Genomic DNA, 15,000 nt, shown 5'->3' on the forward strand with positions numbered 1-15,000 from the left:
ATATAAAGCTTTTTAGAAATAATTTTTCCAAGGCCACCTCGATGATTTGCGGGGTTTTGAGAAGTTTTTAAAGTTGATAATATAGAATTCTTGTTAACCTGCCTCTATAAGTGTAAAATGTATCTTTAAAAACTCGTGTAAATTCAAATAAAGTCTTTTTTGAAATGGTAGAGGTGAAGCACAGTGTTTGGGGATACGAACCTAAAAATGCTGTGGAAGAAAATATGACCAGAGAGAATGTTTAATATTAGCGGTGACTTTAGTAAATATTGAGTGCGTTGTTTTGTAAGGAGGGAGGAGGAAGAGGAAGAGGAAGGGAAGATGAGGAAGAAGAGATAGATGTCTTGAAATTAGTATATAGTAGAGTAGAAAGCTATGGAAGAATATAACTAGAGAAAATGTTTGAAAATTGCGATGACTTTGATAAATATTAAATGCGTTGGTTTAGAATTGATACATTGAGGACGGAGGAAGAAGAGAAAGAAGAGGAGGAAGAGGAGGAAGAGAAATAGATGCCTTGAAATATCATAGTCGAGTGATACTAAGAAGACGTGGAAGAAAACGTAGAAAATGTTTAGAAATTAGCAATGACTTTAGTAAAATATTGCTTGCGTTGGTTTAGAGATGATCGCACTGAGGAAGGAGGAAGAAGAGAGGAAGAGGAGGAAAGGGAGTGAAGATGAAGGAAGAAAGATCGTGTTGAAATAAGTGTATAGTAGAGTGATACCTTTGATGGAGAAAACGTTGACCATTTAGGGTGACTGCTAATATACCACATTGTTGTTATTTTCATTATTATTATTATTATTATTATTATTATTATTATTATTATTGTTGTTCTCATTTTTACATTTATTTTTCATTACTAAGAGAAGCACCACCACCACCATCACCACCGAACTGACCCTGACAACTTCAAGCGTTGCCAAACTGACTCGAGCATAGGATAGGATAGGATAGGATAGATTAGGTTAGGATAGGATAGGATAGGATAAGTTAGGTTAGTTAGTCAGTTCGGTAGCCCATGTAGTTGTCAAGGTCAGGAGGAAGAAGAAGAAGAAGAAGCAGCAGAGGAGGAAGAGGAAGGACCATCACCATCACCATGTAAGTACCTGTAATGAAAGTTGTAATAGTAGTAGTAGTAGTAGTAGTAGTAGTAGTAGTAGTAGTAGTAATAGTAGTAGTAGTAGCAGTGGTGGTAGTACGAGGAGAAGGAAGTGGAGAAAGAGGAGAAAGGGGAATAAGGAGAAAAGAGGAGGAATTAAGAATGGAGGAGGCTGTCGGTATGGAAAGAAGGAGGAATGGATGATTCTCTCTCTCTCTCTCTCTCTCTCTCTCTCTCTCTCTCTCTCTCTCTCTCTCTCTCTCCATTCTTTCTTCTTTCTTCCTTCCACACCGACAGCCTTCATTCTTAATTCCTCCTCCTTTCTCCTTCTTATTCCCCTTTTCCCTTTCTCACTCACTCACTCACTCAGTCACTGAGAGAGAGAGAGAGAGAGAGAGAGAGAGAGAGAGAGAGAGAGAGAGAGAGAGAGAGAGAGAGAGAGAGAGAGAGAGAGAGAGAGAGAGAGAGAAGGGGGAAATAAACAAAAATAGAGATAAAGATAAACACAAAGCAAACAGACGAACAAACAAACAGGCAGACAAACAGACAGGCAGAGAGGCAATGGGATAGATACGTGATGGATGAGTTGGTTTAGAGACACGTAAAGAAAAAAAGAAAGAAATCCAGCACACAAACAGACAGCAGCTCCTCACTTTTTGCTGGAAGTTTGCCAACATTCAGCTTGACAGTCAGAGACAGACAGAGAACAAGACCACCACCATCACTGACTAATAAAGCTTTCTAGTTTCCCTAAACCCGCGACGCTCACTTTCTGCAAATGATGTGAAGACATGTCAACCTGATCGCAGACAATGTGGATACAGATAGAGATGCGGATACGGATGTCCTCTCGTGAATATATGAAAAACTATACCGCTCCAGGATCGTGTGACTTCAGTAACTCAGTGTAATATGTAACAACTCACTGTTCTCCTTCCTCCTTTTAGAGACTGAACTGAATAGGGAAGACGATTATGTCTCTCTCTCTCTCTACTTCCGTGTCAGAGACCCATCTGTGTGTGCTGAACGCATTACAGAGGTAATAATGTCTTTTTCTCAACCTAAACCTTCTAAACCTTGGTTTAACACAGCTCACAAAAGGTACTTGAGCCTTCCATCACCTAATCTCATGCACTTTATATTTCTTCCCAGAATCATGCCAAGTCTGTTCTTCAGCTTGCCAAACACTCCGTCATAAATAGAAAATGTCAAAATCTTTCAAATTCCAACTCCCCTCGAGACTTCTGGCAGCTGGCCAAAAACATCTCCAATAACTTTACTTTATCTTTCCCTTCTTTATTTCATCCTGATGGCACCACTGCCATCTCTTCTGTCTCTAAAGCTGAACTCTTCTCTCAAACCTTTGCTCACAACTCCACCTTGGATGATTCTGGGCTTGTCCCTCCCTCTCCTCCTCCCTCTGACTATTTCATACCTTCAATTAAAGTTCTTCGTAATGATGTTTTCCATGCCCTCTCTGGCCTAAACCCTCGGAAGGCCCATGGACCTGATGGGATCTCATATATTGTTCTCATAAATGTGCATCCGTGCTTGCACCTTGCCTGGTCAAACTCTTCCTGTTCTGTCTATCAACTTTTCTTTTCCTTCCTGCTGGAAGTTTGCCTACATTCAGCCTGTTCCTAAAAAGGGTGACCGTTCTAATCCCTCAAACTACCGTCCTATAGCTTTAATCTCTTGCTTGTCTAAAGTCGTTTCTTATTTATCCTCAATAGAAAGATTCTTGAACATCGGTCACTTCACTTCCTTCTCTCTGCAACTTTATCTCAAGTTTCTTTCCGACCGTTCTATTGCTTTGTGGTAGACTGCCACTGTTCTTCTCCTAAACCTATTAATAGTGGTGTTCCTCAGGGTTCTGTCGTGTCACCCACTCTCTTTCTATTATTCATTAATGGTTTTCTTAACCAAACTTCTTGCCCTATCCACTCCTACGCTGACGATACCACGTCCTTTCAGAGACGTCCAACCCTTCAAGAAGTCAACAAATCACGCAGGGACGCCACAGAACGCTTGACTTCTGATCTTTCTAAGATTTCCGATTGGGGCAGAGAAAATCTAGTGGTTTTCAATGCCTCAAAAACTCAATTCCTCCATCTATCAACTCGACACAACTTTCCAGACAACTATCCCCTCTTTTTCAATGACTCTTAACTGTCTCCCTCTTCCACACTGAATATCCTCGGTCTGTCCTTTACTCATAATCTTAACTGGAGACTTCACATCTCATCTCTTGCTAAAACAGCTTCTATGAAGTTAGGCGTCCTGAGGCGACTTTGCCTGTTTTTCTCGCCCCTCCAACAGTTAACTCTGTACAAGGGCCTTATCCGTCCCTGTACGAAGTATTCTTCGCATGTTTGGGGGTGTTCCACTCACTCATTTTTATTAGATATGGTGGAATAAAAAACTTTTCGTCTCATCAACTCCCCTTCTCTGACTGACTGTCTTCAGCCTCTTTCTTAACGCCGATATATGTTGCATCTCTTTCTTTCTTTTATCGCTATTTTCATGCTAACTCTTCTATTGATCTTGCTAACTGCATGCCTCCTATCCTCCGTCGGCCTCGTTGCACAAGGCTTTCTTCTTTCTCTCATCCCTATTCTGTCCAACTCCCTCATGCAAGAGTTAACCAGTACTCTCAATCATTCATACCTTTCTCTGGTAAACTCTGGAACTCCCTGCCTGTCTCTGTATTTCCGTCTTCCTACGACTTAACTTGTTTTAAGATGGAAGTATCAAGAAATTTGCTCCCTAATTTTGGCTAACACTTTTCTATCTTCTAGAGAACCAGCATCTAAGTGGGCCTTTTTCCCCTTTGGCTGGCCCTCTCTCCTACATAAAAAGTCTCTCTCTCTCTCTCCAGCTTTTATTACGAATGGTGTGTGATATAATGTCATTGTACACTGGCAAGGCACCTACAGTAATCACTGTCATGTTACTTCACTGTGTGTTCCTTGTCAAGCAGTAAACAAGAAAAGCAATCTTTTTAACATAATTTCTCCAGGAAACCTCAGGTGTATTTCCTTCAGTATTGTAGCTATTTGGCATTAACACCATTAATAACAGGTCTACATGACATATTTAGGAAACTGTAATGTACTTTACACAAGTCAAACCATCACCTTTTTCTTGGTTTCCATCTAGTAATGAAAAAGAAAGTGGCAATTTCCCATTGGTTAACACGGGAGAGGCCAGTCAGTGTTTTGGGTGTAAGTTGCCGATAAGCTCCGCACATTGGTTTCACTTTTATAGTACGGCAAGATAGACCAGTGCCATCTTCTTATATCTAACTTCCTTCAATACTATCAATGTCTGAATATCATAAATACAAACACAATTTCTACATAAGTATAACACAAACACACAGGATGAGAAAATGTTCCTATGTCCATTACATAGTCTTACAAAGACATAAGCATGAAACACGCACACACACCGCGTTGTGTAGTGATTAACACATTAGGCTCACAACCGAGAAGGCCTGGGTTCGAGTCCCGGCGCGGCAAGGCTAATGGGCGAGCCTCTTATTAATGTGTAGGCCGTAGGGTGTGTTCACCTAGCAGTAAGTAGGTACGGGATGTAACTGGAGGGGTTGTGGCCTCGCTGTCCCGGTGTGTGGGGTGTGTTCACCTAGCAGTAAGTAGGTACGGGATGTAACTGGAGGGGTTGTGGCTTCGCTGTCCCGGTGTGTGGAGTGTGTTGTGGTCTGTTAATGTGTGGGGTGTGTTCACCTAGCAGTAAGTAGGTACGGGATGTAACTAGAGGGGTTGTGGCCTCGCTGTTCCGGTGTGTGGAGTGTGTTGTGGTCTCAGTCCTACCCGAAGATCGGTCTATGAGCTCTGAGCTCGCTCCGTAATGGGGAAGGCTGGTTGGGTGACCAGCAGGCGACAGTGAGTACAATACACGCACACTCTGTCACCAGCAGCAGCAGCAGCAGCAGGAGGAGGGAAGCCTACTCTACACATTCACTGATATTGTACTACCGTACTTGGAAATCGGTAAAAATAAATGAAATAAAAATAATAATATCGCCTTAATCTTTTTTTGTATATACACTTTTTTTTACTCTCTCTCTCTCTCTCTCTCTCTCTCTCTCTCTCTCTCTCTCTCTCTCTCTCTCTCGTGTGTGTATTTAATTACAAAACACAGCTATTAAATTTACACGCTTTCTTAGACTCTGTACAAAAATACACTTATCATTTCATTCTGGATTAAGTTTATAGACAATTCTGAAGAAGCAGAAGAAAAGGTAAGATTATTGTGAGTTCTTAGTACATTATATACAAAAACACACCGAAATACTCCTCATTGGAATATAAGTTTGTATGTGAATGTGGAAGGGAACACATCTTTAGTAAACACATAAGGGAGAGTTCTGAACATCATACATAATACACTATATACAAGTCAAGACACTGAATAAGGTTTTCTACCCAACTTTGAAGATGGAATAGTCAAAAATCATCTCTCAATATTGCCATGGAAAACAAAACAAAGCAAAGGCAAGTCATGATAGGTTCTGGTGACGAAACGAAATACACAATACACTATATACACAAAAACACAACAAACATGATCTGTCCAGCTGTGAAGATAAAAATAGTAAAAACCATCATCTTTCAATACAGCCAAGGGAAACAAGACTAAAGACAATTAACTTATCTGTTTGGTGACGCAGCGAGGGACACTATATACATAAAATACACCAAACATCATTTTCTATCCAACTTTGAAGATAAAATAATCAAAAACATCTTTCAATAAAACCAAGGAAAAAAAAAGTTAGTACAGTTATGATACGTTCTGGAGAGGAAGTGAAAGTTTACGAGTATCCCCAGAGTGTCTCACCAGAGTGTCTTTACGTGTCCAGCTGCAACACACGCCGGGAAGAAGGAGGAAGAGGAGGAGGCAGCAACACACACCAATAACTTTTTAACATAGACAAATATAAACAAAACTCATTAGGTCCTTCAGTAGCTGGGACACATTTTTGCCTTGAGTTTTGCGTGTTATTAAATGATTTTATTGACATTAGGAAGTGTGTATGGAGGTCACAAGATTAATGGCAACAGTCTTCACTAGTTCAATTCACACATAAATAGCTGAAGCTGTACAAAATCTCCAGATAGTTAGCAGATTGAATATGAAAACACGTCATGATACTGATAGCCCTTTTCAGAAACGCTTTGCACCCTCACGACGACTATTTCCAAAGGTTCTAAGTCTAATTGAAGGTTTTAAGGGTATTTTTATGGCTTTGGTGATGGACTAGTAAGATCTTTAATTGATCATAAGGAGAAACTGTCTTCAAAACCCAGCTAGTTGTCTAAAAGGGACTTAAAAAAGGCGTTTCTGAATAAGCTCATTAAAGGGTTAAACACACACACACACACACACACACACACACACACACACACAGTCTCTAACACCACTCCACATTGCGTCACTCCACCACACCACCACTCCAGTATTGACACAGAGACGGTAGTGGTGGTGGTGATGTGTGTGTGTGTGTGTGTGTGTGTGTGTGTGTGTGTGTGTGTGTGTGTGTGTCCATAGTCCGAATTGTTAGTTTGTTGTGCCTCTCTTGCTCTGAATTAATAAGTTTCTTTTTTATATTGTTTCTTCTTCTTCTTCTTCTTCTTCTTCTTCTTCTTCTTCTTCTTCTTCTTCTTCTTCTTCTTCGTCTTCTTCCTCTTCTTCCTCATTCAGTTTTTTTTCCCGATATTTCTTGCTTCATTTCCGCTTCCTTTCACTACTAATACAACTTCTACTACTACTATTACTACTTCTTCTCCTTCTACTACTACTACTACTACTACTACTACTACTACTACTACTACTACTACTACTCTACAACAACAACTACTACAACTACTACCACCAACACCCTCCTCCTCCTAATTCTCCTCCTATCTTCCTCCTTCTCTTACTACTACTACTACTACTACTACTACTACTATTACTACTACTACTACTACTACTACAACCCACCTACCACCACCACCACCACCACCAGCACTAGTACATCATGCCAGTGTGTGCGTGGGAGCGGAAGAGATAGAAGTTAGGGTTGGTGGAGGCGGGCGTGTATTGCTGTGAGTGTTGCGCGGGAGTGTCGATGGTGGAGTACACGCCCTCGTCCGCCACGCCCGCACACCCACGGTCCATCCCTGCAACACACGCACGCACACACGCAAATATATTAATACCTTCTCATTACTGTTATTATCATTTATTTTATTTTCTATTAGGTTTAAAAGTAAGTGTGTTTTTTTTTTGTAATGAATGGGAGTGTGATAGAACAAATTGAATAAATGAAGTGACCTGATGAATATAAGTGAATAAGGGAATGAATAAGTGAAATAATGTATGATTAGTAATGTTATTGTAAAAAGTTCTCAAATACATGGAGTAAATGATGCAAGGGATTAAAATATGATTGAATAAATGATGTGAATAAAAAAAAAATGTGTTTCTTAAATGTTCGTTGGGTGAATTAAAACATAATACATTAAATTGAATACTTAATGAAATACAACACCAAATAAATGAATAAATATTTAACAAACTCGAAATGAATGAATAACTATGGATAAATTAGGCAATCAATTAATGAAATATAAAGACCTAAATAAACAAATGAATAGTAGGTAATAATAATAATAATAATAATAATAATAATAATAATAATAATAATAATAATAATAATAATAACAACAACAACAACAATAGTAATAATAGATCAGTCAAACCATTCAGTCAGTCAGTCAATCGGTCCGCTGTGGCAGTAGTAGTAGTAGTAGTAGTAGTAGTAGTAGTAGTAGTAGTAGTAGTAGTAGTAGTAGCAGTAGTAGTAGTAGTAGTAGTAGTAGTAGTAGTAGTAGTAGTAGTCGTAAAGTTAGTGTTAGTAGTAGTAGCAGTAGTAGTAGTAGTAGTAGTAGTAGTAGTAGTAGTAGTAGCAGCAGTAGCAGCAGTAGCAGCAGTAGTAGTAGTAGTAGTAGTAGTAGTAGTAGTAGTAGTAGTAGTAGTAGTAGCAGCAGCAGCAGCAGCAGCAGCAGCAGCAGCAGCAGCAGCAGCAGCAGCAGTAGTAGTAGTAGTAGTAGTAGTAGTAGCAGCAGCAGCAGCAGCAGTAGTAGTAGTGGTAGTAGTAGTAGTAGTAGCAGTAATGATAGCAGTAGCAGTAGCACTAATGACTAGGTGGTGATGGTGCTGGTCCAAGTAGCAGTCACGGTAGTAGTAGTAGTTATAGTAATAGTGGTAGTAGTAGTAATAGTAGTACCTGGATACCACTGGTGTTGGTAGTAGTAGTGGTGAGGGGGTGGTAGTGGTAGTAGTGGTGGTGGTGGAAGTGGTGGTGGTGGTGGTGGTGGTGCCCAATACATATAAACAGGTGGAGGAGGAAGGCGGTGGTGGTGGTTGTGGTGGAGGTGGGGGAGGTGTGGGGTGGTAGGGAGAGCAGAGAGAGGAGAGGGCTGGGCAGGAGGGAGTGCAGGAGGAGGCATTCTGAAATAGTGGGTGCTAAGAGAGAGAGAGAGAGAGAGAGAGAGAGAGAGAGAGAGAGAGAGAGAGAGAGAGAGTAAAAATATTAATACTTTATATACATAGATACACACACTCACACACACACAGACACACACACACACACACACACACACACACACACACACACACACACACACACACACACACACACACACACACACACACACACACACACACACACACACACACACACACACACACACACACACACACACACACACACACACACACACACACACACACACACACACACACACACACACACACACACACACACGGTACTACTTTGGTATGTGATCTACACAACCAAAGTGATTTACCAGAGCAAATTCTGCTTTGGTATACGATCTGCATGGTTCATTTGTCCACTATAGCCTAAAGAGAATATTCTATTATACATACATTTACCAAAAATTGAGTTAAAAAGGATAATCGTGATAACAACAATAATAAACACACCAATAGTTATGAAACAAAGAGACAGTGAAGCGTGCCAAGAGGCAGAGACAATACTTGCATTACGACTACAGTACAGCGCCAGTGAAAAGGTTCTCAGTGCTTCCTTCAAATGAAATGAGAACATCTAAGAAATTGTAAAACTGTTGCACATTGATTTAGCAACTTCATCTCCCGCTATTACACAACATGTATTAGAAAAAATATCAAGCTTTGATGGACATTTGATCACAGAGGACTTGTACTGCTGGATGTGGCATCATAGGAATTATTATTATGTACTACGCAAACCAAAATGATGAAAACATACTTAAATAAGTAAATGAATAAATAAATATAAAACGATGATTACGATGTGCGTGACGAAGATAATGATTCCAGTTTCCAAGATAATGATTCCAATTCCCGCGATAACGATGCGGTTCCAGTTTCCGTGACAACGGTGCGGGCGTGGTGATGGCTATAAGCTGTCCGCCATTGAAGTGCACTTATCTACACGGCTACTAGACCAGGACGAACCCTTCCTCCCCAAGGGTCCGCCCCAGCAGTCCCGTGCGTGTGAGGGCAGTGACGATGCAACCTTGCCGCGCCTCACACGGCTCGCCATGACCAATGATCTGCCACACACCACGCCCCAGCCACTGTCATGAAGGGAGCCCTCTCACCCCAAAAGGAACCCCCTCGTCCTGCCAGTGTCTGGTGCATGGCGCACAGCGTGCCACACACCACGCCCCAGCCACTGTCATGAAGGGAGCCCTCTCACCCCAAAGGACCCCCCTCGTCCTGCCAGTGTCTGGTGCATGGCGCACAGCGTGCCACACACCACGCCCCAGCCACTGTCATGAAGGGAGCCCTCTCACCCCAAAAGGACCCCCCTCGTCCTGCCAGTGTCTGGTGCATGGCGCACAGCGTGGTCTCGTTCATGGCGAGTTGTTCAGCCCGGAGCCATCACAGGCCAGGGACCCGTACACACCCTCCACCAGACTGTATGGAAGGAACCCTTATCACCCCTTTAGGACTCCCCCTGTCTGGTGAATGGCAGACATTGATCCCCTGCTCATGGCGACCCTTGCCTAATGTGAGGCGCTGCAAGTGGATGACTATAGTGAAGCTTGAGGCCGCCAAAGAAAAGAAGGACCTGCTGCCAGTTCCCTGCCTTGGGCCCCAGGCGGGACCCGACAGCCACCTTCTCCCCACGCGGCGCCCAAGGCCGTCACGGCCCTACACAAATTTTGGCCGAAAGTTTTCAAACGTCACTTAAATTTTGATCCGAATATAAAATCATCGATTGCAAGTGAAAAATGACGTAAGTTTGAAAATGTGCAAGAGTCGACTGATCAATGAAACAAGGTGAGGCAGCTTTGCTCCGGAGTGTTAGACTGTTAGAGAGTACCTTGCATGTGTCCTGCCGTGAATGTACGCATGTTCATATGTGACTAGATGGAAACAATAATCCAATCACATATTGCTTCGGCACCTCTACCTGTCTGTTCATACACCGAATGTTATGAGATATTTTGAATGAAATAAAGTAAAAATAATATTCTAAAATTTGCCACAGAGAAAGCTTGCAAACTACTGTGACCTCATTGTAAAATCCCTTAAGCTAACATCTGAAGAGGTCATTGGACATACAGAGGCCAATAAGCAGTAGATAAGGTCATAGAGGGGAGCACAGGTCGCATATCGAGACATTGTCTGTGCCGGAGTGAATTGTGGTGTACGTACCACGTGTACTGTAGGCACACCACCTTATTGAGTCAGGACAGGAGCTTTAACACTCCAACAGACATCCCACTCGTGTTTCAGATTCTCTTACCAGACAGTCTCTCCAAACCAAGACAGGCGGGGCCGCCGTGGTACAGTGGAACCATGCGTGCTTTGGGGTCCGAGCGGTCTCCAAGCGCACGGGTTCGAATCCTGTCCACGGTCTGAGTGCAGGTTGGGCTTCCTCACTCAGGGCAACGGTTTCCTAGCGGGTGGGCTTTGAGATATGAGGTACCCTAAAAAGTATCCCCTTTAGCCCATAAATTCCTGTGAAAAGCCCACATGGTATAAAAAAAAAAAAAAAGTGTTTTCCTTGCCTCTTCAGAAAAAAGAAAAAAAAATCTTGTAGATCACAAGATGAAGCGTAGACTGCGTACCAAAGCAGCTTAATGACACGTACACCTACCAAAGTAGCACCCCTACACACACACACACACACACACACACACACACACACACACACACACACACACAGACATTCAAGAAAAAATATTAACTTCTATTTAATCTGAAATAAAAAACACATTAAAAAACAAATTTATATATATATATATATATATATATATATATATATATATATATATATATATATATATATATATATCAATTGTTTTATTTTTCTACGTAACTTTAAAAGTGAGAAATATTTAAATCATTCTACTTGTATTACTTATTTTGTTATCTTCTTCCTTTCCTCCTCCTCCTCCTCCTCCTCCTTCCTTCTTCATCCCTTCCTCTTCATTCTTCCCTCTTCTTTTTTCCTTTCATTATCTTTCCTCTTCCTTATCTCTCTTTTTTCCCTCCTATCTCCCTCTCTTCTAATCCGTCACCTTGTCTTCCTCCTCCTCTTCTTCCTCCTGCTTTATCCTGCCATAGTCTCCTCCTCTCTTTCACATTATTATCCCTTCCTATTTCTCCTCCTCTTTCTTCTCCTCCTCCACCTCTTCTTTCTCCTTCTCCTCTTTCTCTTCATCCTCTCTTTTTTACTCTCCCATAATCTCCCTCTCTAACACATTATTCTCCGTTCCCATCTCTCTTCCTCCTCCTTTATCCCTTCCTTCTTTTCTTCCTCCTCCTCAGCCTCCACTTTACTCTCCTCCTCTTTCTCTCCATCCCTCTTGCTTTACTTCCCCATAACCTCCTCCATTCCTTCATATAATTCTCCGTTTCTACCTCTCCTCCTCCTCCTCCTCCTTCTTCTCTTCATCCATCTTTATTTCTATCTTCCCACAACCTCCTCCATTCCTTCATCATTCTCCTTTTCCACCTCTCTTCCTCCTCTTCCTCCTCCTCCCCAGCCAGCCCGCCCCGCCCCTCACCATGCAGTCTGGTCTTGTACACAGAAGTAGGCGGGCGCAGGAAGTCCTTGGGGGTCTTCACTGGCTTGAAGTGGAAGAAGGAAGGGGAATACCGGGCCCCTCCTGATATAGTGGATAGGTGGTCCTCTTGATCCTCCTCGTACACTCCCTCCTTCCCCATGGCGGCCAGCTGGCGTCCCTAGCGGTGGGTAAAGGGAGGTTACCTTACATTAGATTGTCACATTGGAATATAAAGCCGCCGTGGTACAGTGGAAGGATGCGTGCTTTGGGGTCCGAGTGGTCTCCAAGCGCACGGGTTCGAATCCTGTCCACGGTCCGAGTGTAGGTTGGGCTTCCTCACTCGGGGCAACGGTTTCCTAGCGGGTGGGCTTTGAGATAGGAGGTGCCATAAAAAGTATCCCCTTTAGCCCAGAAATTCCCGTGAAAAGCCCACATGGTATAAAAAAAAAAAAAAAAAAAACATGAAGTTCTCTTTGGCAGTGAGCTCATACCGTGTTAAAATACAGTCTAAAAGTAAACTAGGACTATAAAAACATGTATCGAAAAAGAGACTGACATAAATTACAGCCAGTTAACCTCTTCAGTACTGGGACGCCTTGCTAACCTGACTTTGGGTGTGATTAGACGATTTTATTGACATTAGGAAGGGTCTATGGAGGTCAGAAGATTAATAGCCAGAGTCTTCACTATTTCAATTCACACATAAAAAGCTGTAGCTGTATAAAACCACCAAATAGACACCAAAATGAATGTGAAAACACTGAAGTCTTCACTATTTTAATTCCCACACAAATTTCTGAAGCTGTATAAAATCACGAAATAGTCAGAAGAATGAATATGAGAACACGTCATAAAGTTTACATTATACTGTGAAAGATAAAAATCAAGTTTAGTTTGATTGGGTTAGGTTAGGTTAGGTTAGGTTAGGTTCAAGTTTGAGGACGATAAACGCACTCAAAACACCCTAAACACATCCTAAAAGATTCAGAACACGCCGAAACACTCACACACACTCTTACACACTCTACATACTCAAACACACCAAAAACACCCAGAAACACACTTAAACACATCCCTACATACTCAAAACATCCTAAAACACACTCTTATACACTCAAAACACTCAAAATATCCCGAAACACATTCTTACACACGCAAAATACACCCAAACACATCGAAATACACCCAAAACACCCCAAAGCACACCCCAACACATTCAAAGCACACTTAGCCACACTCAAACACATCCAAACACACCCAAAGCACTCAAACACACCAAAATACACCCAAATATCCTCAAACACCGAAATACACTCACAACACCCCGAAACACACTTGAAACACCTCCAAAACACCAAAGACACCTCCAAAACACCACAAACGCAACCCAAAACACCAGAAAACACCCAAACACACCTGAACACACTCAAAACTCACCTAAAACACCCTCAAACACCTCCCAAAACACTTACTTTAGGAACAAACATCACCACAAACACTATAGTCGCGGTTGCCACCACTCCAAACCCGAGGCATGCTGGCTGGAGGGACGCGGGAAGCACAAGGCCAGCCAGAGACCAAGCCAGCCACAGCGGGAGGACCAGACACAAGGCAGCTCCGATGTACGCCGCCTCTCTGTAGTTCTCTCGTATGCTGCGGCACTGTGAGGGGATGGAGGGAGGGTGATGAAGAGAGGAGTGTTTGTAATAAGGAAAGGATATTTTTTGAGAACTCGCTTCATTTATTGTTTCTTCCAGTTAATAATGAAGAAATCTTGTTAATCTGTCAATAGAACCATAACCTTTGAAAATGTGATACTCATTATTTCTCCAATTAATAAATAAACCTTGAGATTTTACCACTAGAAAAATAAAAATGCCTTTGGAAACCCACGTCACTTATTGTTTCCCCAGTTAGTAATGACGAAATGTTGTTAATCTGGTCTTAAAAACCCATATCACATTTTACTTCTGTCAACAATACAGAAATCTTGTTAATTTGCTACTAGAACCGTAAGAACACCTTTGAAAACCTGCGTCATTTATTGTTTCTCCAGTTATTGATGTAGAAATCTTGTTAATCTGCCAGTAGCACCGTGAAACCTCCTTAAAACCCATGCCACTTAGTGTCTATCCAGTATTTGATGTAGAAATCTTGTTGATCTACCACTGGAAATGTAAAACTCCTCCTCGTTTTCCTCTTCCTCCTCTTCCTACTCCTCCTCCTCCTCCTCCTCCTCCTCCTTCTCTACTACTACTACTACTACTACTACTACTACTACTACTACTACTACTATTACTACTACTACTACTACTACTACTACTACTACTACTACTACTATTACTACTATTACTACTACTACTACTACTACTACTACTACTACTACTACTACTACTACTACTACTACTACTACTACTACTACTACTACTACTACTACCACTACTACTACTACCACTACTACTACTACTACTACTACTACTACTACTACTACTACTACTACTACTACTACTACTACTACTACTACTACTACTACTACTACTACTACTACTACTACTACTACTACTACTACTACTCTCCTCCTCTCTCCTCCTCCTCCTCCTCCTCCTACTACTACTACTACTACTACTACTACTACTACTTTTACTACTTCTCCTCCTCCTCTTTCTTCTCCTCTTCCTCCTCCTCCTCCTACTATTACTACTACTACTACTACTACTACTACTACTACTACTACTACTACTACTACTACTACTACTACTACTACTACTACTACTACTACTACTACTAATAATA

At 41.7% G+C, this 15,000-nt stretch overlaps 1 protein-coding gene across 5 annotated transcripts in view; it reads right to left on the reverse strand.

Moving 5' to 3' along the window:
* Window positions 1-5,272: 5,272 nt before the first annotated feature.
* LOC123508037 (metabotropic glutamate receptor 7-like) overlaps window positions 5,273-15,000 on the reverse strand; it is a 25,021-nt gene continuing 15,293 nt past the window's right edge. For 3 of the 5 annotated variants that reach the window (XM_045261457.1, XM_045261634.1, XM_045261543.1), the window contains 4 exons: window positions 13,680-13,868; window positions 12,208-12,385; window positions 8,403-8,641; window positions 5,273-7,293 (listed from right to left, as the gene is read on the reverse strand). In XM_045261457.1, the coding sequence (XP_045117392.1) occupies window positions 7,150-7,293; window positions 8,403-8,641; window positions 12,208-12,385; window positions 13,680-13,868 (750 nt within the window). In that variant the 3' untranslated portion in view covers window positions 5,273-7,149. The remainder of the gene's footprint in view (window positions 7,294-8,402; window positions 8,642-12,207; window positions 12,386-13,679; window positions 13,869-15,000) is intronic. The other 2 variants (XM_045261703.1, XM_045261768.1) reach the window with 1 other exon arrangement.

Source organism: Portunus trituberculatus, chromosome 1 (assembly GCF_017591435.1).
Source record: "Portunus trituberculatus isolate SZX2019 chromosome 1, ASM1759143v1, whole genome shotgun sequence".
Lineage (NCBI taxonomy): Eukaryota > Metazoa > Arthropoda > Malacostraca > Decapoda > Portunidae > Portunus > Portunus trituberculatus.